Source organism: Pygoscelis adeliae, unplaced genomic scaffold (genome assembly GCF_000699105.1).
Source record: "Pygoscelis adeliae isolate BGI_AS28 unplaced genomic scaffold, ASM69910v1 Scaffold269, whole genome shotgun sequence".
NCBI lineage: Eukaryota > Metazoa > Chordata > Aves > Sphenisciformes > Spheniscidae > Pygoscelis > Pygoscelis adeliae.
Genome location: NW_008825610.1, coordinates 1,034,824 through 1,058,258, shown reverse-complemented (window position 1 = coordinate 1,058,258; position 23,435 = coordinate 1,034,824). Strand labels below are relative to the sequence as shown.

Genomic DNA, 23,435 nt, shown 5'->3' with positions numbered 1-23,435 from the left:
CTCCCCACCCCACCAGGGGGGAGTGAGCGAGCGGCTGGGTGGGGCTCGGTTGTCTGCTGGGGTTAAACCACGACGCCCTGTCAGGCTGCTCCAGTGAGGTATTTCTGTGTGCTTTACTGATTAAGCAAATTTTAGCGTTTCAGAAGATACAGTAAGGGCTTAATATCTACTTTGCATGTGTCACATCATGCACCTATCACAAAAGTTTATTGATAGTCTGTATAGTTGGCTACCTTTTTCACACATAATAGAAATAAAAATTCAATCCCATCTGTATTGTAAGGAGGTGGACACATCCTACAGGAATAATATTTGTAACAAAGTTCCCTATTTGGATTAGTTTACTGATATTTTCTTAAAGCATGCTTGTTTCTTATTTGGAGTTTGCAGATATCCTCATGAATACGCTTATTTTCCATGCTATTTGCAGCAAATGTCAGCTATCTATAACAGCGTCTAGGATGCTTATATAGGCCTGGAAGTATTTACTGATTTATTTTTTAAAAAAAAACCTACTTTCTCATTTTCCAGTCATCCTATCAGCAAAGAAAAAACCATCATTTTCAAGAATATTTGTACTGTTTATGTAAGGCATCCTAGTTAGGTGCTTGGGACCTCCCTGTTGTTGATCTTTCATTGACTTTACTAGAACATAGAGGCTTCCAACGTTTGTCAGTGAAAACAATACAAAATTAAATATTCTTGCCCCTAAATTTCTGTCAATTTACTGATCATACATGGTAAAGTACACACAGAGAACGTCGTTTGAGAAATCGCTGAAAATGGAATGGTTAACTGTTCCATTTTTTTTTAAATGAGCTTCTTTGCAGAAGCTGTTCAGATGATAAGAGAAAACTGAAAAATTAAAGGGTAAAGCAGAGGTTTAATGCAGGGATTTCAGGTCAAAAGGGCCCCTCTCTAAAGAAAAAAATCAAGAAATATATATATGAGATAAAAGGTTAAAGGTCTTTTGTGCTACCTTTTCTCCTCTGATAGGTGACAATCAATAATGTACAAAGAGAAGAGAGGGTTTGAAATCTTTGTTTTCCTCCTGGCTAATGCATTCTATAGGCTGATCTGAAAGGAAGGAAAGAAAGAAGCCAACACTACGCTTTGAGGAGACATTAACAGAAAAATTTATAGCTCCATTATACCAGTGGTGCATTCAGACAAGTAATGCAAACGCCTGTCTTTTATGTGCTGCACTGCTTGTTAGTGAACATGGTGTAAATATTTTGACAGTGAGTATAAAGGGTTTTTACAGTGTTTGATACTTTGGGTATAGAATGAACTTTAAAGGAGACAATTAAGGGGTATATTTTCTGCAGAGTGCATAGGGAATTAACTGTGAGCCGCACTGGCAACAATGGATGTAGCACATCTGATTTTCTGTAAACCTGAAGAAAAATACCCATTATAACTGTGCTACTCATTTAGACAGGATTTTTCAAAGATTCCCAGGAACGTAAGGCACCCATTTCCTTCAGAATTTCAGTAGGTTTTTAATTGCTTTAAGGAATCTCAGCCTTAGGGAATTAAAGCTTCTGAGGTCTGAGTATTCTTTATGCTTAGAACTGCTTTATCCTGGCAGAACAGAGAGATGAATCCATATTAATTTAAAAAAAAAAAAAGTAAAAAATCCAACAAAACAGGCCTATATATTCTATATATTTTTACATATGATACTTTTCCTTGGTGAATTTCTCCTGTGTATAAAGGCTCAAGACAGTCCTATGCACCACACAAGTCTTCAAGGAGAGTTTGTTTAGGGCATGGTGCATTATCAATATGCCTCATCCTTGCCTGAAGGGATCTCTTGCCATCAGAAAAACATTATTCCTCTGGGCCTTGGTTTTCTATACATGTCTGTACGTAGCCCAGAGCATACTTTCCATACTGCACAAGGCCCACTGGAGAGGTAGCTGAGGTTCACTGATGTGTTGATTTCCAATTCTGCATATATCTTAAACGCACCAGGATGGTTACAAAGGAGAGGCATGGTGAAGAATGGGTAATGGGCTCTGGCTCACCTTTCAACAGCACAGACTTATCTCTGTCTTAGGTATGTTACTGCATGCATTGCTCCTGAGCTTGCGCAGAAGAAAAGGTGGTGAATGTGGAAGAACGAAAGGTTTCTCCAGAGGCTCCCTATCCAGTGTCACTTCACTTTGCCTACGCAGCTCAGAGGGGAGGCCGTCCCCGTACTGACCACCGAGTACTCAGATAACCTATCTGCGACATGGCCGGTGTATTTCAAATGTGCATTTTACCTGTTGATTTCTAAATACATCCCAGCTTTGCCTCCCATTGCAGTTCTATGCAGACAGGAAGGTTTTAGTTTATCTACTCATACTTTAGGTTTTGCCTTTTTGTGACCTATTGCACATCTTTTCTCTATTATCAGCACAGAGGCCTACAGCCCCTTACTTAGTAACATTTATGGATATTGTGCTATTTACTAGGACTTAAATCAGATTACCAACATGCAGCACAGCATGAAATATCTGCGTTCTCACCAGCTGTAAGTAGGAAAAGCATTTCATAGGAACTTGGCACCCCTTGGCTCTTGGGCTCTTGCCATGACACTTGTGGCCAGGTTTTGAAAAAAAAAATGGTCATTGTGCTGGGGTTTTGTTAGGTGGTTTTGTTTTGTTTGTTTTTTGTTTTTTGTTTTTTTTTAAAAAAAAACTGGCCATTTATTTTGATGCCTAAATGGGAGCAGAACTCTTTTGAAGATTTAGTCCCATGTGAGTTTATCCTGCATTAACAGCAGATGGTGAATAGCTTCAACAGCTTTGTTTCTATTACCAGCCACCTTCGATTTACTCCCTTGCTTCTTTACTGCTTCTATTGTGAAATAGCAGAGGCAGAGCTATTGTTATCTCTCAGCCATAGCTTTTCTCACACAATACTATTGATCTCTTCTTTCACTATTTGTTTTGTTGCACTATCCAAAAAAGTATTGTGACTAAAAGGAAGGAGAAGGAGAGGATGAAACCTTTTTAATAGAGTGGCACATTGTAAGATGCTATTGCTGCAAATATTTGTGCACTTATTTAATTGTGCACGCTACTCCTGCTGTAAATGCCGGAGAAATGACGCGGTATGACCTACATTATCCTTTGGGTATTTCAGTTGCAGATCAGTCCATAAACCACCGTAACCGAGAACAGTGTTCTTTAAATTATACGTATCATCGGTAGTCTCAAGGATAACATATTCATTCTAGACACCATAGTTTTGTAGATTAATTGTGTCCTTCCCAATGAACAACCATAAGTATGTTCAGTCAGCTTAAGAGTCCACATATAGACTTGCACCTGTGGGAGAGAATTGAAAAAGTCAACCTGAGGAAACTATTGCTTTGAGTGATGTAGAGACTGCTTTTCCTTGAGAGCATAAACTATAGCTGCTCTACTTCTTGCATTGCAGGGAAGCAATCCCTTCATCTTCCCTGCTTTTATGCTTTTGATCTTTCTGAGTGGTTGAAGGAGCTGGATTTTCCACCCTCTCCTAGACCAGAGCTGGTTGCTACTGTCACGCGTTTGAACATTTGTTTCAAGCCTTTACTATCCCACCTTATTACAGGATCTGAAAAAGTTCAGATTTATTCTAAACCTTAGTTCCCCAGCTTCAGTTTTCATCTTAGCTTGTGTTTGTTCCTTGTGTATATCTTCCCTCCATTAGGTTCATAGAAAAGTGTTCTTACAAGCTGTTCTTGCACTTCCTGACAGTGGTTTATGTTAATGCTGGCATGCTAACACAGGCCGTCAGCTCTTCCTAAACCATACTGGCTGCAGTTGGATGAATCCCTTCTGAATTTCTGTTCACCTTTCTGATTATTTCTTTCAAAACTGATCGTCTGTATTCATATTTTGATGCCAAGTAGGTTGGGTCTTCACTTCCAGCTACATGATTTTTATTATTATAATGATGTAGGCAGAAAAACCAATGACGTATTTTCCTCTCCTCAAACTGGAACTTTTCTGTTTTGATTAAAAATACCCAACACCCTAAAATCTATTCTATACAAATTTATTTTCAGGCTTTTATACTGGTTTGTTCTGAAATTTGTTTCAGCTTTTTTGCAAGGTGAGCTGTAATGCAACTTTTGACTCTCAAGTCTCAGAGAGAGGAAATTTATTTGGAAATTTTTTTTTAAAACTTATTTTATTCCAAATGGAATAGTTATAGTAGTACATCTGTCTAGCTCAGTTTTTCAGTTCCAAAAAATGGAAGGGATTGGCTGGTGCTTAGCAAACTGATCCTTCTAACCCTTGTGCCATTTTATCACTACCTTTCAAATTACTGTTTAGATCTGCCTGTATAGTTGGACAAATATAGTCCTTTACATTATCCAGGAGTTATCTGCTAATTCCTCATAATTCCTTGTGTTTACTCATTTATTTATTGTTTACACTTGCTCCAGGTGTAATGTGTCTGTCTCACCTTTAGCATGTGAATTATTCATGTGATGATTGCCAGGAATATTAGTATTCACATGGGCTTTGATCAAATCCCATTGAAAACAAAATAGAGACTGGTATTGGCTTCTCTGTGTTTTGGATCCTGCTCCTAATTTTGACTGGTGACCTAAATCACACATTTCCCTGGTTAGATGTCTTAAGTTGTATAAACAGGATGAATCTCTTTCCTCTTCATTGATTACCTGTGAATATTCATAATTGTTCAACAAATCAATTTGGTATGAAACAGAAGGCTTTTCATAACGGTCATGAAAGCACTTTTGGCACGAATGCTCTCATTAATATTTATTCATGCCAGTGTTTGTGACGCTTTTGCTCTGTGAGTAAAACCTCATGCACTGGAGTGTTTGAGATCCAGCTAATGAAAAAATATGAAAAGCGAAAACATCAGCTAAGCAAATAGCTTCTGTTGCATAAGGGTAAACGAACGAACGCTTCTGGGCTGTGGTTGTACCTGCTGTCCCTCTAATCTTAGTCGACCTCTTAGCATATATAAATGCACAAATGCATCTTAAAAATATATGGATCATTAAAGGCCAAATTTTCTTTATATATTGACATTGTTATTACATTAGACCACTGGCAGATTACAACAATGGACATGATGTAACTTTATCGGCATAATCAAAAAACTAATTTTAGACTTCTACTATATAGTCTTGCCTTGGCAAAGTTTATCAGCTTTTCTGGTTTGGATTCATGCTTGTTATGGCATTCTCTTAGCAAATATTTATGTATTTCACCTCCTGGGTTTCACTCAAGGATGTATGTAGGATAATGCTGAGAGAAGAGTGGGAAGCTGAAGTGTCATTGCATAATATTTCAGAATAGCATTTTCTGCTATTGAGGCTGCTGTAAACTTGAAGGCAGCATCGAGATTTCTTAGCTGTGCCCACTAAATTCATAATGGACTCTTCAGTTCCCACGTGAGCTTGATATACTCTAAATGTTAGGATGTTCTTTTTCCTTTTTGGAAGATTGGTGGCAGTGAAAAGAACATAATTACAACAAGAATGTTAAGACTTGCCTATCATCTACAAATTGTCATTACAGGCACTGTATTTAAAAATGAAGCTGATAAACTGTAACTTGTCAGTTGATGATGAATGTCCTATGACTTGAAATAACTGTCTTCCAAAATTTTATTCTCTTGCTAAGAATCCAAAATGTTAATATGTATAAGCATTGCAAAACTCGAATGTTTAAAGTGGACAGGTAGATGCATGTAATGCGATAGATGCATGCAGTGAAATTTGGAGGGCAGGGAGCTAAAAGTCAAGCCAGCTGACAGGGTTTCCATGCTTTCTAGAGCAGTTAGTTACACCTTTGGTCCTCTCCCAGTCAAAACCCTACTGCTCTTTGCTATAAACTATAACAAACTATATTAACAAACTATAACAGTTTGTTATAGACAACAGCAGTTTGTATACTCTGAGGGAAATTGTTTGGCATGACAGGTAGAAGATGTAAGTGAGTTTCAGCGGGGTAGCTAACTGCTGTCCAAATACGCTATTGCGTATTTGGCCACATGACGAGTTAAAATGATGATATTGATGATAGACTGATTAATTGTGAGGTATTTATTTAAATGACTGATTTGCAAAGTTGTGCTTACGTGACAGGATTACTGCTTTTGACACAGCGTTGCTTTACACCAAGGGAAGATGTTGCCTTTTTTCTTTTTTTTTTAAGAAATTAGCAAGAATTAGAAAGAGGGGGAAATCAGCTTTCCAAGCATCAGTGGTTTCTTTTCCAGATAATATTTCTAATTAATGTCCTAACTAGCACAAATAAGAGCATCGGTGATTCTAAACCTCTTACCAGAGCCTTGGGAAACCAAGGTTTCTTGACTTCAGTTCAAACAATTTAAAATGTTCATGTAGGGGTTTCACAGATGTTGTTTATTTCTCTACAGCCGTCTCAGGAGTGAGCAGTGCCACTCTTTTTCTAGTTGTCTTGAGAACAGTATAACATTTTTTAAAGGGTGGAGGGAGGTTTTCATTGCTGCAATCACCACCCACTGAAGAATTGAACCAGAGCAAAATAAAATAACTGGGAGGCAGAGAGAGAGAGGAGGTGGTGGGGAAAGATAGTTTCTCATGAGCTGTTAACAGAATCAGGAGAGAAAAAGGGAAGAAAGCAGCTGACTGATAATTTATTACACCATCTTTAGCAGAAAAGAGAATTAAAACAAAAAAGAACTTGGCCTGGAGCAATGTAGCATTTCTTACCTACTCAATGATAGGTCTGGCAAAGAAGATAACACCATGTGGAAGCCTGCAGTGTTTTAGCTCTACTGGTGGGAGTTGAGAGCAGGTGAACAGATTGTTTAGCATTAACCTAATTGACGCTAAATGAATTTCTTATCATATGCCTGATAGTGATGGTCACTCAAACCCTAGAAATATCCTAAGAATAATGTTCACCATATAATACGAACCCTCTTTTTTTACAACTCTCCTTTTTTACAAACCCTCTATTTTTATTGGTGCTAAATTGTCTAGGCCACCCCATTCCCTAGCAGGGCTGCATAACAGTTCTGACACTGCTTAGAGAAGGGGTAGTTGTAACAGCACCCAGTTCCTATCCCAAAAGTTACCGGCATGGTTTCAATCTAGAATTACAGTATAAATATTGATTATTGGAGTTAAGGTAGTATTTGCTGGTGATGGAACTGTTTATCCTTTCCTGTATCATTGAATGCTCTGAGCTTGTTAGTGCATGTATTTCTAGCAGAGATTTGTCAAGAAAGTAGGCATCATAATCACTAATAAAACCTCTCATTGTATATTTAAATTAGGGCAATTTGAGAGAAGACTGGATATTTGCCTTAACAACTAGTGTGATTTCAGAATCCATTTTTGTGTAATTCTTGGCACGTGGCACCTGGTATCGGGATCTAGTGATACAGCTTCACATAATATGCTATATCATATGGATTCGTATTAGTACTATCTCTTCATTTGAACAGAGTTCAAGAATTTTTAACAATTCATCTTGGAATTCTTCCAATAAAACTGTTTTTAGTTTTGCAAAGTGCAGTAATTGACACTGTTGGCTGAGCAGTTGCATGCTGTTTCTAAACAAATGCGTATGTTTGCATGTTTACTGCCTGTTTTGCATGCCTGGTGCAAAGATACTGTAATATCCTCCAGAAAAGAGAACTGTACGTCATTCAGCAGAGTATATATGTGTATGTTTCTTCTTAGGACTGAGGATATTTCAGTAGGGACCTCTGAGCCCCACCGAGATTGAGCCCTTGTCGTGTTCATCATTGCACCAAGTAAAACTGTAAAAGAAATTCATTGCCTCAAAGCAGAGAAAAACTGAAAGAAGGAGATGCTTTTCTATCTTTCCTAACATCACACAGTACTTGCTTTTAGGACCCAGATCTCCTCAGTCCCCTCCTATGTCTCCCAGAGGCATAATTTTCCTTGTGGGCTTAATTAGAGCATCCCAAACTTTGGTCTTTCAGGCAGGCCCTTCTTTGCACGAATTGGTAATCCCTGGGCTATGGTTATTATTACACTAAAACAATGTGGCTTTTCAGTACGTGGACACCATGGAACTCTCACTAGGACATGTGTAGGATTCTATGATGACAAGGAGTTCCATTAAATATTACATGTATTGTTTTCAGAAAGTTTAGCTTCACAGAGAGTAACTTTGGAACATGTACATATCTTGTTTATTGACATTTGTGCCACATTTACATTCAGGGTGGCCTAATTCCACATCTGTTCCTGATCAAAGCGAGCATCTGGTATGTCACAGATAAGTATGAGACATAAGCTTGATGTCTGCTAGGCCTACCAGAGAAATTGGAGCCAGGCTCTCTAGGTGGATGGTAAGACCTGATTCAGCGCTGGGTGCAATTCTGATTTTACGTGGGGTGTGATCAGAATAGGGTTTATCTGTTATACCCTGTTTGCAAGCAGAAGTACCAGCAACTTCAGTGTTGTGTCCTAGGATCAGAAGGAAAAAAGAGATATGAAGATTGTTCCATCACAGAAGAGTAACATGGGAAAGTTCTTGAAAGCTCTACTCCTGTTAAACTTTATCCCTTGCTTACTCTGAAAATCTGAATTTGTGATCCTTCTTTTGCCCTGACAAATAAGTTTGTCGTACAGCAAAGGAATGAATTCACCTATAAAACAACTGCTTGGTGACCAGGGTAGGGGGAGAGAGTTTGTTCCCTGATGGAGTTTGTCCAGAGAGGTAAGTTGGCTCATAGAGCAAACGACCATAGGATGACAGTTACGTACTGTAAGAAGCCCCAACTAATTTTGTCTTCTCTTGTCCTGGAGCAAGGTGCATAACTCATTATTGTTCGTTATGAATCGTAAAGACTAGCTCACTTCTGGTCAACAAATACAATATTCAATCTTTTCCTTGTATTGGTACTCTGTTTAGTTCATGGCTACCGGTTTTAACTAGAGGAGACGATTACTCCGATATCAAACCTGAAAGGTCCCAGGAGGAAAGGACTATGATCTTTGTTTCTTGTTTTCCTCTGTGACAATGTTCCCTAGAAATGCAAGCCTGTGAATAAGCAATCTAACGTACCCATCTCTGTTAGCAGCTGTTAGTTGCAGGATTTGATTTCTTTGTGCTCCAATTTATCTATATGCATCTATGGATGTGTGTGTGGATGGATGTACAAAAGCAGACAAATGCTTTTTCTCTTGGCACTTGCTTTGTGTTCCTTCTTTAGGACCTATAAAACAGTTGTAAGGCAACATAGTCAGTACTGCAATAAAATCGCAAATATCAGCAATGTATTGCAAATTCAAATTGCAATGCCAAACCATGCTAGTCTGCTAAATGATCACTTGTACAGAATTCGCTGGTCTGATAGGCCAGTTGCGTTTATGCGCTTCCTTTGAAAAAGCAGTAAGGCTGGGAAAAAGCAATTCTTAATCAGTTAATTAAAAAGCATATCCCACCAGGCTCCATCAAAACTTTTACAGCTATCCTTCAGAAGCCAATAGCATAAATGTCTCCGTAGCTCTAACTCCTCCTATAAACATTTAAAACTTGAGAAGTTACGGCATTTTAATTTCACTTCTGCTCTGTATTTGTTGCATTTGATTTACTCTGACATACCTGTTATCTGCATAAGCATAGGTTTTTTTCTTGCCAGGTATTATCAGCCGCCAAGAGGCAGAAGAGTTGTTGATGAATAAATCTGAAGGAACATTCCTGGTGCGAGTCAGTGAGAAAATCTGGGGCTATGCATTGTCTTATCGCCAGCAAAGTGGGTTCAAACACTTCCTGGTTGATGCTTCGGGGGATTTCTACAGCTTCTTGGGGGTAGATCCAAACCGACATGCAACACTGACAGATCTTATTGATTTTCACAAGGTAACACTTGCTAGGTAGAGATCAATGGCTGAGTGGAATGGATTAATAATTTAGAGAGGAACCGTGTAATTTGAAACCACCTAGTGGTTTCATATTCCCCACTATAACCATAGTGGGGAAAAGAATATACGTATATATTCTACAGTAAGCCTAGCTGTAACATTTATAGTTTGTGTCTTTTGTTGCAGTGAATCAGAAGGCTTTTCCCCTTCTTTCAAATGCTTCAGCATGTATTTGTGTCCCCTTCTAAGCAGATTCTTACGCAATGCGTGCTCTCCTGGGCTAAAAATGGACTAATAAGGGCTGACAGAGCTAACACTTTCCGAGCCTCTTTGCTCTGCAAAATTGGATTGGAAATACCATAGAAAGGTCTTTCAATGAAATTTCAGCATTTTTCGACCTTTGATGTGAGGGCTGTGACGTGCGAAAGCAGAGGAGTGGGGCCCTGCAGTAAAGAAGGGAACGTAGAGGGGTTGTCTTTTAGGGATGTGCTAAGAGTCAGTCCTTATTATCCAAAACAATCTTACAAGAGTAATTTACTACTCGTCTTTGACTTTAGATGGGTTTGAATTACTTTGCCTCTAACTTGTGTTTCTTGTTGCCAGGCTGTGACTAAACAGTAGCACTGTTTCTGATAGCGTAGGTTGTTTTCATCATCTTGCATCTCTCCCCATCTTCATCAGTTTTAATTCTGCTTTTATCTTAGCCACCCTTACAATTTCTCTTCATCCTCTCTTTTCTAGTTCCCTTTCCTTTTTTATCCTTTTCTCACTCTTGTCTCAAACTAATTCTATTAATTTTTTTCTCCTCCTTTTCTTCACAGGTTTTAATTTTTTCACTACTCAGTCTCACAGACACTACGCAGAGATTATTTTTCTTCTAATTTCCCTTCTCTTTTAAATCTTTCTTTTATTTCAGCTAGCTTGCAACATCTCTTCAGTCAAGCCTGCACACTATTTCTTCCAGCTGTAATCCTTACATTTCAATTGTTATTAGCAGTACAGTAGAAGTAGATTATTTTGGATTTTATTGGCTTAACAAAAAGAAGTTGAGTTTCTCAGAATTTACATTACATGATGGAACAGAGATTATAATGTGATATCCTTCATAAAAGCATAGATGTTCACTTCCTAAATAGGATTTTTAAGTCCCCAAACAAAAAAAAATAAATCAAGGGCAGAAAATCCCAAACTCATTCAGGTTCACTGAAAATGATTAATTTGTTCTGAAAGTTAGATTTTGGTTGGCCTCCTCTCCCTCACCTTCTTTCTCCCATCTTAGCTACTGGCATGTGTGCACACAGAGGTGGCTTTATTTTAAGATCAAATAAAAAGTTAAGACAAATGAAGTTTGCCTTAGTGTCCCCTCACAGATCACTATGACATTACATTTCCACACGGGAGGATAGCAGGTATCACATTTGACCAAAAAATACCTCCTCCTCTAATTTGATGAAATTCTCTCTCAAGTGGCCACCTTGGAAGTCACACCCCCCCACCCCCTTCTTCCCCTATCCCAGTTTTTGTTGCCGAGCATGACGTTATATGGTATGAAATATCCTTCTGGCCAGTTTGGGACAACCGACTGGGCTGTGTCCCCTCCCAACTTCTCGCTTATCCCCAGCCTACTCACTGCCAGCAGGGGCTGAGGGGGGAAAAGAGAAAGCCTTGGTGCTGTGCAAGCACTGATCGGCAGTAGCCAAAACATCAGCATGTTATCAACACTCTTTTAGCCACAAATTCAAAACACACCACTGTACAGTCTGCTGTGAAGAAAGTTAACTCCATCCCAGCCAGACCCGGTACAAATCAGGCGTTGGATGTAGGAGCTCTGGCTAAAGCAGTATCCCCTGTGCTCCCGGAGAGGGGTGATGCTGACAACCAATTGCAACCATCTCTGCTCCAGCTTTGTTCCTATATTTTCATCACAGCTCATCCTAGGCAGTTACTGTACTAGAAACACATCTATTTACAGAGAGCAGTAGGGCACTTGTCAGAAGCAGAATGGCTTTTAGTTCCTGACATTAAAAAAAAAAAAAAAGACGTTTTCTTAGGTGTCCCCTGATAATAGTTAACAGCTCCCCCTGTAGTAAGCCTATCAGAGAAACTGGTTCACCTTTAATGTCGCCACACAATTCTCTTCTAATTGTCTAGCTTAATAGCTATATTAAAACTGGTCTCTTTGGCAATCACTTCAGGAGGCATCTTACCCTGTCTCTCACATGGTTTTCTTTGAAGCTTTTCTGCCTGCCCTTTCTGGTGAAGTACATTGTCAAGTGTCCCAAAGCCTTCTGGTAACCAGCTATGCAACCTTTATGTAAACGGTTGCACTGCAGGCACGCTTTCTCTTGCGGCTATTGCTGTATTGTTTGGAAAAGTTGCTGCTTCCTCGGGTCTGTTTTTGGCAAGAGTATACTTCCCATCCTGAAAGTCGCATGGACTTCTCTTTGAGGGTCTTTTTCATTTTCAATCAAAATGAGCAGGGCTGGCATAACTGGCATAACTACTTTTTTAGTTGCTTATACTTATGAATCTAAAACTGCGTCATTTTGATTTAAAAAAATTAAGAAAAGGTCACTCAAGCAACTCAGCTGACAGATCCAAGAGGGTGGTAACCATCAGCTGGAAGAACAAACTTATTACGGAAGAGGGTGTGAGTGTGCATTTTCTCTTATTACTATTTGCATTTAAATACTGTGTGGAAAGCAGCAATAACATATCCAAGATAATTGCTAAATCTTTGTATTTACTTCCTCATAACCTTCTCAAAAGCATTTAATTTGAGTAGTAACTTTCTGAACTTACTCTCAGTCTGATGTAGTGATTGGGAAGGAACCACAACTGGGAGCCTGCATGTGTTCTGAGGAAATCAGGCACCAAATTTCCATTGAATTTCAATAGAAACTAGATGAGTTTTGAAAATGTTAGGCCCGTATATAGATCCATAACTTGGAGCTAAACTTTCAGATGAAGGATTGCTATTTTGGTCAATATAATTCTGGATTCTGGCTCATTTTGATGCATCTATAGATCTTTAACTTCTACAAAAATAAAAATGAACTATCATTACTCTAGGAAAAAGTGCCAAGACCAAGTTCTCTACTTTTCCACTAAGTTTTTTTGTATTCATCTCGGTAATCAATTACTGGAATGACAGACCTGGCATGTGGGTATTTAATTAATGAGAAAAGGTGCTATTTGTAAAGGCTGTTTTTACCCTAGCAAGGTTAATCTCTTTCACCTCTGTAATCAGTCAGAAAGCTGTTACTGTTGTGTGTGAGCACTCAACATTGAGCTCTTGCTCAGTCTGCCTGGGGAAGCTTCTTTCATCCCAATGACTACGGCAGTAGCATAGCAGGACTGGCACATGTCTGTTAAATTAACCCTTGAGAACATCCTTTATAGGCATCTGTAGCTGTTTTTCTTAAGTAGCGTAGCAACTTACAGGTAGTACAAATCACAGCCTTTTTTGTACACCAACTCTTTGATGTCACTATTTGATACTAGCACAAGTTACTACTGGCATACGTACGAGATAAACAAGCATGAAGAAGATGAATAGTTGTTAGGATCCCTTTGCTGGTCCGTACTTACTTTATCAAGCGTTTATTCATAATTGGTTACCAATTACAGTGGAGTGATGGTCTTTATTGCTATCAGTTGCTTTTCTTAGAAGACAGGGAAAGGCTTAGACATCTATGAATGATATTTTAATTGGTTTTATCTTTCTAGGAAGAAATCATCACATCCTCAGGTGGGGAGCTACTACTGGAGCCATGTGGACAGCAGAAGAATCCACCAGACTACAGCCCTTTATTTGAATAACTGATCCAGGACTAACAGGAATGCATTCTGGATAGCTGTAGTAATAGCTAGCTACAAAAGTAAACACTGAAAAGTAGTTAACAAACTTCCAAAGCCACTGGTCTTGTGGCCAAAAAGTATCCTCATTAGAAGGCCCAAAATATTTCTGGTTTGCATCTGAATTATCAGCATTATTCATATTGCTAACACTTTAAAGGTGAGAAATTACTGGCAAATTACAAATGAGGACTATTCCCAGAAATTTTTCAAGGGGTTGTGGCCAATTGCACTGAACGCTAAGTTCCTATCTTAATTTCCTTCATGTCTGAGATTGAAAATGCAAAATGCAGCAAGAAGTATGGGTGGGAACTATTCATAGAGTATTGTATGAAGTACCAATATTGGTGAACAGATTCTTTTTTCCAAAGCAGGGTTTTTCAGGTTTTTGACAATCTCATTACTCAGTGGTGCACTTTTGATAACAAGAGAAGCAGTCTTAAAATGTCCTTTTGCCGTTTGTGATTGCTTAAATGGTTAGGTGTAGCTCGAAACTTGCCATTGTGCTTTTGAATTCAGGCCTACAAAGTTCACCACAGCAGAGGCAGAATAAGGTCATTCACATTTTATTTACAATTTCATGCAGTCCAACAGCCTTGGAAAGAATTTTACTCCTGTACAGGACGTGGTCAGTTTATCCTAAACTAGTTATTCTAATGAAAGCGGTTTGATTTGCAGCAACAACTCCTCCTCTCACTGGCCTTGTCATATTTTCTGCTTTCTGGTGTGCAAGACACATGCTGGAGATTCCTAGCTTTACTTTGCTATAGGACAAGGTATTTTCCTTAGCTGAGCTGTGAGTGAAGGTGGGGGTGGTATATTTATCCACAGAAAAGGTACAACTAATTACATTATCATCATGCTATTTCATGTTTAAAAAAAGATGCACACAATGTGTTCTTGATCCGTTTGTTATACCTGCTAAACCCCACGAAAATAGACCTGTAGCCTAGATCTATGGAGCAGTTGCTTAGCGTTTGGACTATAAAAAAAATCTCATCCCAGTAGTTAATTTGCCCTCCTGAAATTTGTGTCTTAGCAGTCCTTGCACTCTGGGCTGTCACACGGTATAGATGTAGTCCTGCATTGTTTCACTGGTAAGCGGGATACTACTGAGGCAGCCAATTTGGGAAATGAGTGAGAGAGTTGCAGAACTGTTTCTATTACCTTCCTGTGCTCCTTGCTCTATTCCCACGAATGGCCAGACAGAAACTGCTGGGTATAGAAGTGTTCTTTTCAGCTCCAAACATTCATTTTGCAGGACAATATTTCAAATAACAGGGTTGTGACAATTTTGTATGCACTTGGTTTGTTTCAAGAGTGAAGTGGGACATGAGGGAAGTAGTTGTGTACCTATTGGTTAGTCTCACAGTCACGCCTTTAATAGGCAGTTTCTCAGTACTCTTTTCATATGTGACGTATTACATTTTGAGATGTAAAGTGGACCAATCCGTATGTGTTACTGTACCTCCATGGTTAATTTTTTCCTGGGAATCTCTGAACACATAGGAAAGGCACACTGACTGTGCCTGTGTATATGCTACAGCTTTGGGCAGTCTCTGATTTCTTACGTGGTTCTCTTTCAAATCCCAGTGTAGACGTCCCTCCCCAACCCCATGTAAATCCATCTCTCCTCAAATAGTAATTTCTCTTGACTCACTGTTACGTTCTGTAATTTGTCTGACCTAGATGGTAAGCTCGTCCAGGAAAAGAAACTTGTCTTGTCCAAGCTTATAAAGCACATTATACATTTAAGGTGCTACAATAATAATAAACACCTGTGGTAACAATAGCAACATTTTTTTCATAATTAATTCTACAGTTGGCCCATATTAAAGTACAGACTTTTGCACACAAACTTCACTGTTGTTCAGGACAATTTTCTTTTGTTAACGTTGCTTTTTGTGTGATTTAATCCATCAATGTTTGTGACCCATGAAAAGAAAATTCTAATGAACTTTCCACGGAGACTTAGCCAGACAGTTTCTGTATTAATCACTTGGGACACTGGCTCAGGAGGTTTTAAACAGTTACTGTTAGCACCTCATAACAAAGCAAATCTGAACACAGCAAATAAGCAATGCTTACTAGCTGGAGCAGCTGTTCTTAGTGCACAGTGCTCAGATAAGACAACAGCGGGGCTTTTCACAGCAAGTAGGCTTGCAGAGGTGGGACATTCTTTAGCTGTGTGCCTGGTACCTTGAGAAACAAAGTGACTTGGCAACTAGATGAAAGGTCAAGATACCCAAGTAGTCTTGGAATTTTGTTCAAGCGTGGTCCTCTGCAGGTCACCAGGGGCTGGATTCTCACAATGGAATACAGCTCTGCAATTCTGAACATTGTAACTCTTAGGTAGGCCTCCAGTAGGATTTATAGTCTCCACTAGATGAGAAGCCTGCTATGAGTGATCCGGGATCAGAATACACCTGGTACAGGTATATACAGACATTGAATCCAGCTACCAGAATGTGGAGCTCAGCACAGAGTAATTCACTGTGTTTCAAATATGGACTCTCTAAAATAATCACAGAGTAAGTTGCTTTTTTCCAATAGAACATCCACTAAGTGCAATCTACCTCCTCCAAAGAGCCCCAGTATCTACCAGCTGCTTCCTCTGAGAAACTAGCTCTGCACTTGCTCCCTCTGTATAGGCATCTCAAGAACCACCTCAGCCTCAGGTTATTCACAGCTGCACATGTGAAATGTGAAGAAAAAAAAAAAAGGCATAAAATGCCTTTGGAAAAGGTGCTAGGCATGCTAGAAAAGAAGACATGCAATTTAATTTCCAAAGTTTTTAGAAGATTACTCAACCCATTGTACATGATTTTGGGAATGTTTATAGACAGAACATTGAAGAACTTGTTCCATAAGGAATTCACATTCAGAGACTGATAATAATACAGCTATTTATTTCTAGTGACACACTTCCCAGCAACTGCTTGCATTTTGTTTAGCTGATAAGAAGGCTTGGAAATACTAGCTCTTTAGCTTATGCGTCCTCTTGTGATGTAATTAACATCACAAAAGCACCATCATTTGCACTTCAGACCACATTTCCTACTTTTAATTTTGTGAATTTTTCTGTCTGTGTTCCATCTCTCTCTCATTCTAGGTTTTACCTGGCTTTAAAATAAATCCCCTGTAAGTTCCCCTGCAAATGAAATTACTTGGAAAACTGCAATTTCACCTGAGAGTTTTATTGTGCTAATAAATGTCAGAATTCTCAAGTAAAGGAATTGCTTTTTTTTTCCATAGCCCCACAGAAATAATGAAAAATAGCCAGCCAATTCATAGAGTTACCAGGAAAGAAAAACTCAACAATACATAACCAGAAGCAGCAGCAATAAAATACAGTGCAACTTAACTGAAGATAAATTTTGAAGGAAAGAAAAGGAGATCACAGCAAGCAGAAATTAAGAAGAACAGACGCTTTCCTTGGTAGAGATGTGCAGCTGCTGCCAATACACTTGAGGGCTGTGGGCGAAGTACAAGCGTGGAGATGTTTTCTAAGCTAACAAATGCTTCTTGTTGCCTTCCAGAAAATAAATGGACTATGAAAAGGTAACCAGTTAGTAGGAAGAATAGAAGGGAAAGCAGTGAAGGAGTAAATATGGAAAATGAAGAAATAAGAAAGGGGAAAATGTGCTTATCCCATTGTTTTGAAAGCATTTCGGGTTTTTGCTACTCTGGGAGGAAGACTGGGCACTGCTACCTCCCTTTCGCTCTGCAAGTCTCCAAGATTTCAGCTTTGAGCTAAATGTACCTCGGAGCTAGGTTTTACACTCTCAGTTGGTAAGAGTTGGGCTGGTCCATACTGCAGCCTTGAATGCTGCATCTGCTTTACGCTGTCTGCCTCTACATTTAGTGCTGTCTGAAGCTGTTCATCACTGTACACAAAATCTTTTTAGTGCTGCAGTTCCATTGTCTGGAATGGCTAGCTTTATTCTGTCACACAGTGATCTTCAAGTCTTGCTTTCTGATCTGTTTTTCTAGTGGTTGCTATTGTTCAGTCCTAAGAGGTTCGTGTTACGGATTTTCATTATAAGATTTCCTGTCAATATTTCTTGTCAATGAGACCACCGGGAATACGCTGAGAGACCTATTATGGTAATTCTGTTTCATAAGGAAAAATGCTACAGCAATAAGGAAAACTTTTAAACTTTTAAATGAATTGAACTTTTCTTCATATCTGTTTCACAGCAATAAAATATGGCACACAAGGTCCCAAGCTTGTTTGCACATATCTTTGAAAAAGCAGCTCTTGAGGATTTATTCTTGCTTCTTCCTGGATCCACAGATGCATCCGTTCTTTCTAATTTTGTTTTCATCTGTTATTGTACATAGATATCTCCAATTTAATACTGCTCTGTTCTCTAAAAGAGAAGAAAAACCAAGCAAAGAAATTGACAGCCATCATGGATGAGATTTTCAAGGCTACTCAAAGAATGTAGATGCCAGTCTTATTATCTCTTACAATTACTGTAACAAAACAATTATGTAGTATGAGTATTTATGTATTAGTTTTATAGAAGAATAATCCAGGGCAGCTATTAAGTACTAAATCCCTATTGTGCTGAACAAGTACTGAGCAAAAGAAGATAGCTCCTGCCTCAAGAAAGAGGTATCTAAAAATTCTAGTTATAACAGAGATTATTTTCAGAATTACTGAGTAGAAACTGTTTCCAAAGACCAAATTCAGAGTGAGAATGTCCACCAGACTTCAATGACTGAATCAAATGAATAAAACCTATTTCTTTGCTGAGGTGAGCCAAGATTAGTACGCTGACTACAGTAAAACAATTCAGTGTTGTACGAGCTAGGGATCCACTTCTGCTCGTTCGTCCCCAGAGTCCCCACAGACCTGAATATAGAGCATTACTGGAGTTACACCACATCTCACTGCAGTCTAAATTCTTCTCTTTACATAATGCCACAACACAAACCTGGTCTCAGGTGAAACGTGGTAGTTCACAGTGAGGGAAATTTTTCTCTTCCTTTGCATGAATAAATTTGTTTGCATAATTTACAGGCTGGAGTTTATTTTTCAATGTTTTTCAAAGACTGACGTTCTTTTCTGTTTTATTATGCCTTTGCTTTAAGATTCCTTTTTCCCTTCCCAAGAGGATAGGGTTAGTGACCTCTGTGAAGTAAGAACGTGTCCCTGGCTGGGCTATCAATTGCAGAATGAGGTGTTTACACTTGACCAGATGTTTGATTTGTGTTTCCTGCGATGAATCTTCTGGATACATACTGTCTGATGATAATGATGCGTAATTGATTTTTATAGCTAATTTCTTGCCATGCAAGTGCTGTGTGAAACCTTCTCTTCAAATATTTGTTTACTGCTAGTGATTAGTCCTGTAGCTTCTATATTTACATTATGACCTGTAGCTAATGCAAATTTTCTACTAGGCTGGAGCCTTCAATGAGTTTTGGTTTCTTCTCTCTTGGAATTTCTTCCAGTAGTTTTAAGTGAAGGTAACATCATTTTATGGTATCTTTATTAAGCATCAACAAGTGATTTTTCTTATGGAGGAGAAATAACTTCAAAAGAGATTGGACATTTAGTTTGGTCCTAATTGTGTTTGTTTGATCTATGTGCAAAGAAAACACTTAGCATGTTAATGTCGCCTTTAAAGTTTAGCTGCCATTTCTCCCGTTCTCAGTTTTAGTGAGAACTGTATGTGGGAGAAGGTCATATGCTCACAAGCAACGGAGAAGAAAAGAGAGGAGGTAGGACTGTCTTATTTCATATAATTTTACATGTAGCAGCAGGCAAAGTCTTGAATTAATTATTTCCTGAGAGGCAGTGTTTTTCCCGCTTAGCGTTCAGAGGATCTAGGCTGAGACCCGTTGTCACTACTTTTCCCTTACACAACAGCAACAGGAGTGTGAAAAGGGCCCAAACGGAGTTGAATGAGTAACGTTACAGTGCCCCAGGAATGGTACAGAAGTAGTGTAGATCAAGAACATGGTAAAGGCATATTTTGTATATAGGTGTGTAGAGAGAGCTAGGAGTGATTGCAAATTCTTGTTTGGTAGAAGCTAATTCTTTTAATCATACGATTGTCCTTAATGGTCAACGCATGTGAAGTCGTAGCCAATCTTAATGCACTTCCTACTCCACAAATTCATAGAACATAGATTGCCTGAAAGGAAAATCAGAAATACTTGTCTTAGACAAGAGTTAATACGCGTTATTGTATGATATTTTATGAGAATTTTAAAATGTATTGTGCATCACTATCAGGATGTGAGAATGTAGAAGCTAAACACTGCTTACCACATAAAGCATAGTGAACTTCTCAATGTAATTTTTATAGCGCTTAAAAAGTCAACGAAGAATAAAGCTATCCCCGGTTATACTCCTCTCCTGTAGGAAATGCTGTCAATATTGTAAACAAGAAAATGTCTTCTCATCTAGGAGTTTAAGCTTAATAATGGACGTACTTAAATATTACAGCAAATCATTTCAGGGCTGTACACTGAACACTGCTCTCCAATTAGTAAGATAGCCTGTTGCACTTACATTTGTTCTTGGTTCTCAAACTCGTCTTGCTTATGATAGCCTGATGCTAATGAGAGTAAGCCATTCAAATCGAACTTTATGGAAGATGTATTACAGTATATGTTTCATGATCATTTTTACCATTAACGTTTTCTCTCAGGGAATCCCAGAAAAAATAAAATTTCTAAGAGCGATGACTAAATGCATACAGTTCTGGTCTGGCTGCTAGACAGTATTTTGTTACCTTTTATGTGCTGTACTCACAGCATGCTGGTTCATTCATTTTGAATTTCAGTACGCTATGTGCTACATTGAAACCCATCTACATTTTTTAATAACGAAACAGTAAAGAGCTGTGCATGTGAGAAAACTGTTCTATGGGATGAAAATATTCACCCAATTCCAATGCTGAGCCCCCACAACATCTACTGGAGTTCACGTAGCAATCCTTAGTTGATAAATATGAGAATTATTTATAAGGACTGCCCATCAGAATCACTTTTCACTTCCCCCAGAAAGAAATTGAGCTACTCTAAGATTGACACTTTTTAATGGAGAAACGTTCCATTTTCAAAATGCAAAGCTTCATTAAATTGTTTCAATTTTTTAGAATGAAAAAGATTAAAAGTATCTAAAGGCATTTTTAATTGCAGAATATATGAAAAGTATGCACAAATTTAACACAAAAAAGATCTGTTTTTTATTCAGCCCTAAAAGAAAATGTGCTGCATTAGGCTCCAAAGTCAATATAGATATTCAACGTTTTTGACATTTCATCAGGTATCCATTCTCTCCCTTAATGCTAGTTTGCTTGTAAGGGAGAATGGAAATACCCAGGGAACAGTTATTCAAAATGTCAAGCCCATTAAATATCTGATTTGACAATGGAAATAAATTTATGAAGGTTTAAATAAGACCCCAGATAATGTTTTCTCCAGAAAAAATCAAGCTAGCAAGGTGGGTGAGTTCAGGAAAAAAAAAAACCCTGATGTATATTGTTCACACCTTTGAATATTTTGTGTTACATGCTTGGATCCTTACAGTATGATTTCCATTTATACACTACTATAAAGTGTGAGCACTGAAAAAAATTAATTTAAATGGAATAATAAATAACATAATGGAAATTAAGTCTGCTATTCCAGTTTCTCTGAAAAAGGCTAATTCTATCAGCCCTATGGTTATGTAAAAGACTAAGCCTATTCATGAACTTTTGCAGGAAAAAGGTTCTCATTTTCCAAGCTGTCATTGTGACTAATCACAACGGAAATCTCCTCCTGGGTGAAGGTCTCTGTTTAAGAAATACAAAGTTCTGACTACACATTCAAATACCAAATGGAAACATTTGCAATGAACCAGTTGCATGCAAATACAAAACGCCCCACAGAATAGCCATTGTCATGTAGCAAAAATGAATAGTTTGGACTCCAGTTGTTCACCTTAAGCTGGACTAGAAATGTTGACTTCATCCAGAGTTCCAGGTCAGTGTGATATCAGCTCCTCTGTCAAAGATCACTGGGTATTTGAGGAGACGTGGAGTCAGGAGAGAGTGTGAAAACTTTTGAAACCTTGAAATATTTCCATGATAGGAAAAACAATACTTCCCCTTCCCCACCCTAGATAAGAGTCAGTTTGCAAAGAAAAAAAAGGAGGCTTTGTGAAACTGTTGCAGACATCTTTTTCCTATTGGCAAGTAGACATTCAGACAATTTGTTGAAGTCAATGAGAAGAAAGTGGGGAATAAGGATTTCACAGCCGGGTCATTTTTTATTCATTCTGTTCTACAGCACCGCACATACAGTCGTGAAGTGCTAACCCATCTGTTCTCGGAAGTTGTTCAAAATCCAATGGACTAAAAATATTCTGTCTGCCAAGGAGACAGTCAAGGTGATTTGAAAAGGCTTGGATGCTTTTACTTTGGGCCACAGTCTGCAGATAAATTAAGAGGCATCAGGGCTTTTTTTTTTTTTTCCCTCTCCTTGTCCCCCAGACCTATTAATAATGAACCAAATTCACAACAATCAAGGAGAAACCTGCCTGCTGGCTAATATTCTGTTTGTAATACTGTGTCTGCACCTGCCCACGGTGCTAAAATTCATTTCAAGTTACGCTTTAGTAATTGATGATCACTTGCCATATCCCTTTATAAAGCTTTTTTATCAATGTCTTTGGTGGTTCATTTTGTATCTGCAGCAAATCAATGAAATTTTAATGGAACAGAGTGCTCTACTTGAGACTGAATTAATGTTGTTTTACCTGTTTCAATATCAAGTGAAGTTTTCGAAGTCTAGAAGGATGATAGTTTTTCAGATTTTTTTCTTTGATAACTTTGTTTCTGCACAATGGTGGCATCCTTGTGATCAGCTGTAATAAAGATTAAATGCATTAATGAACTTAGTTTAACATTAGCAGCGTGCTGTGAGAGACAATGGAAAAATGTGGGGTTTGAAGCTGACGGCTGGATCCTTGTAAATGTAAATGCCACAGAGATGTAGCAGGGAACACATTAACTCCTAGAATACTAGCTGGGGAGTCAGGGAGGATCTGACACGGTTTAAAAATCTCCAAGGTAATGCAGTAATTAACCATGCACAAGGAAGTACAACAAGGTCATGGACTGAGTTCCCTTCTTTAAAATGGCAGGAGAAGCCTGTATTGTTGTCAGAATAATCCCACAGCGCTGCAGGAATAACATCTACCGCTGCACCCACCTCCGAACAGCCTGTGCAGTACAGATGTCTTGCTTGTGAACTCAGCGCAGAGGGAGTACTGGGGCTTTCAGTGCGTAAGTCCTGCCAGTCTACGTCTATCACAAATTAAGAAACTTAAGGATCTTGAGAAGCTCGAACAACTCTTACATTGTCTTGGAGCCATCTGTACAGCAAAGCGACTGAATTATTTTATGCCCCTGTAGAAATGATTTCTTTGTGGTCCTCTAAGCCATATGAACTAATTATGTGGTATTTCACATTATTTTTCGCTACTATAGATGACTAAAAAGCATCCAACAAAAGAAAATTACTTCCACTCAAGCTTAAATGGAGTAGGAGGAAATCTAAACCTTTTCCTGACAATTTACCTCAAGGCTTGCGCGGCAAGTTGCACGCCATTTCATGCATAGCTAGAGCTGAGGCTGCGTGTGGTCTGTCGTTGGGCGCACCTGGTCGAGCCGGGTGGCGCCGGTGTGACAAGCAGATCACAGGGGCGATCGCAGCA

The 23,435-nt window shown here is 38.7% G+C and overlaps 1 protein-coding gene across 1 annotated transcript in view; it reads left to right on the top strand.

The window, feature by feature from the left end:
- The window catches only part of SH2D4B (SH2 domain containing 4B), a 73,864-nt gene extending 60,189 nt beyond the window's left edge, over positions 1-13,675 (top strand). The window contains exons 7-8 of the mRNA XM_009332678.1: positions 9,631-9,851; positions 13,583-13,675. Coding sequence (XP_009330953.1) covers positions 9,631-9,851; positions 13,583-13,675 — 314 coding nt within the window. The remainder of the gene's footprint in view (positions 1-9,630; positions 9,852-13,582) is intronic.
- Positions 13,676-23,435: the final 9,760 nt, after the last annotated feature.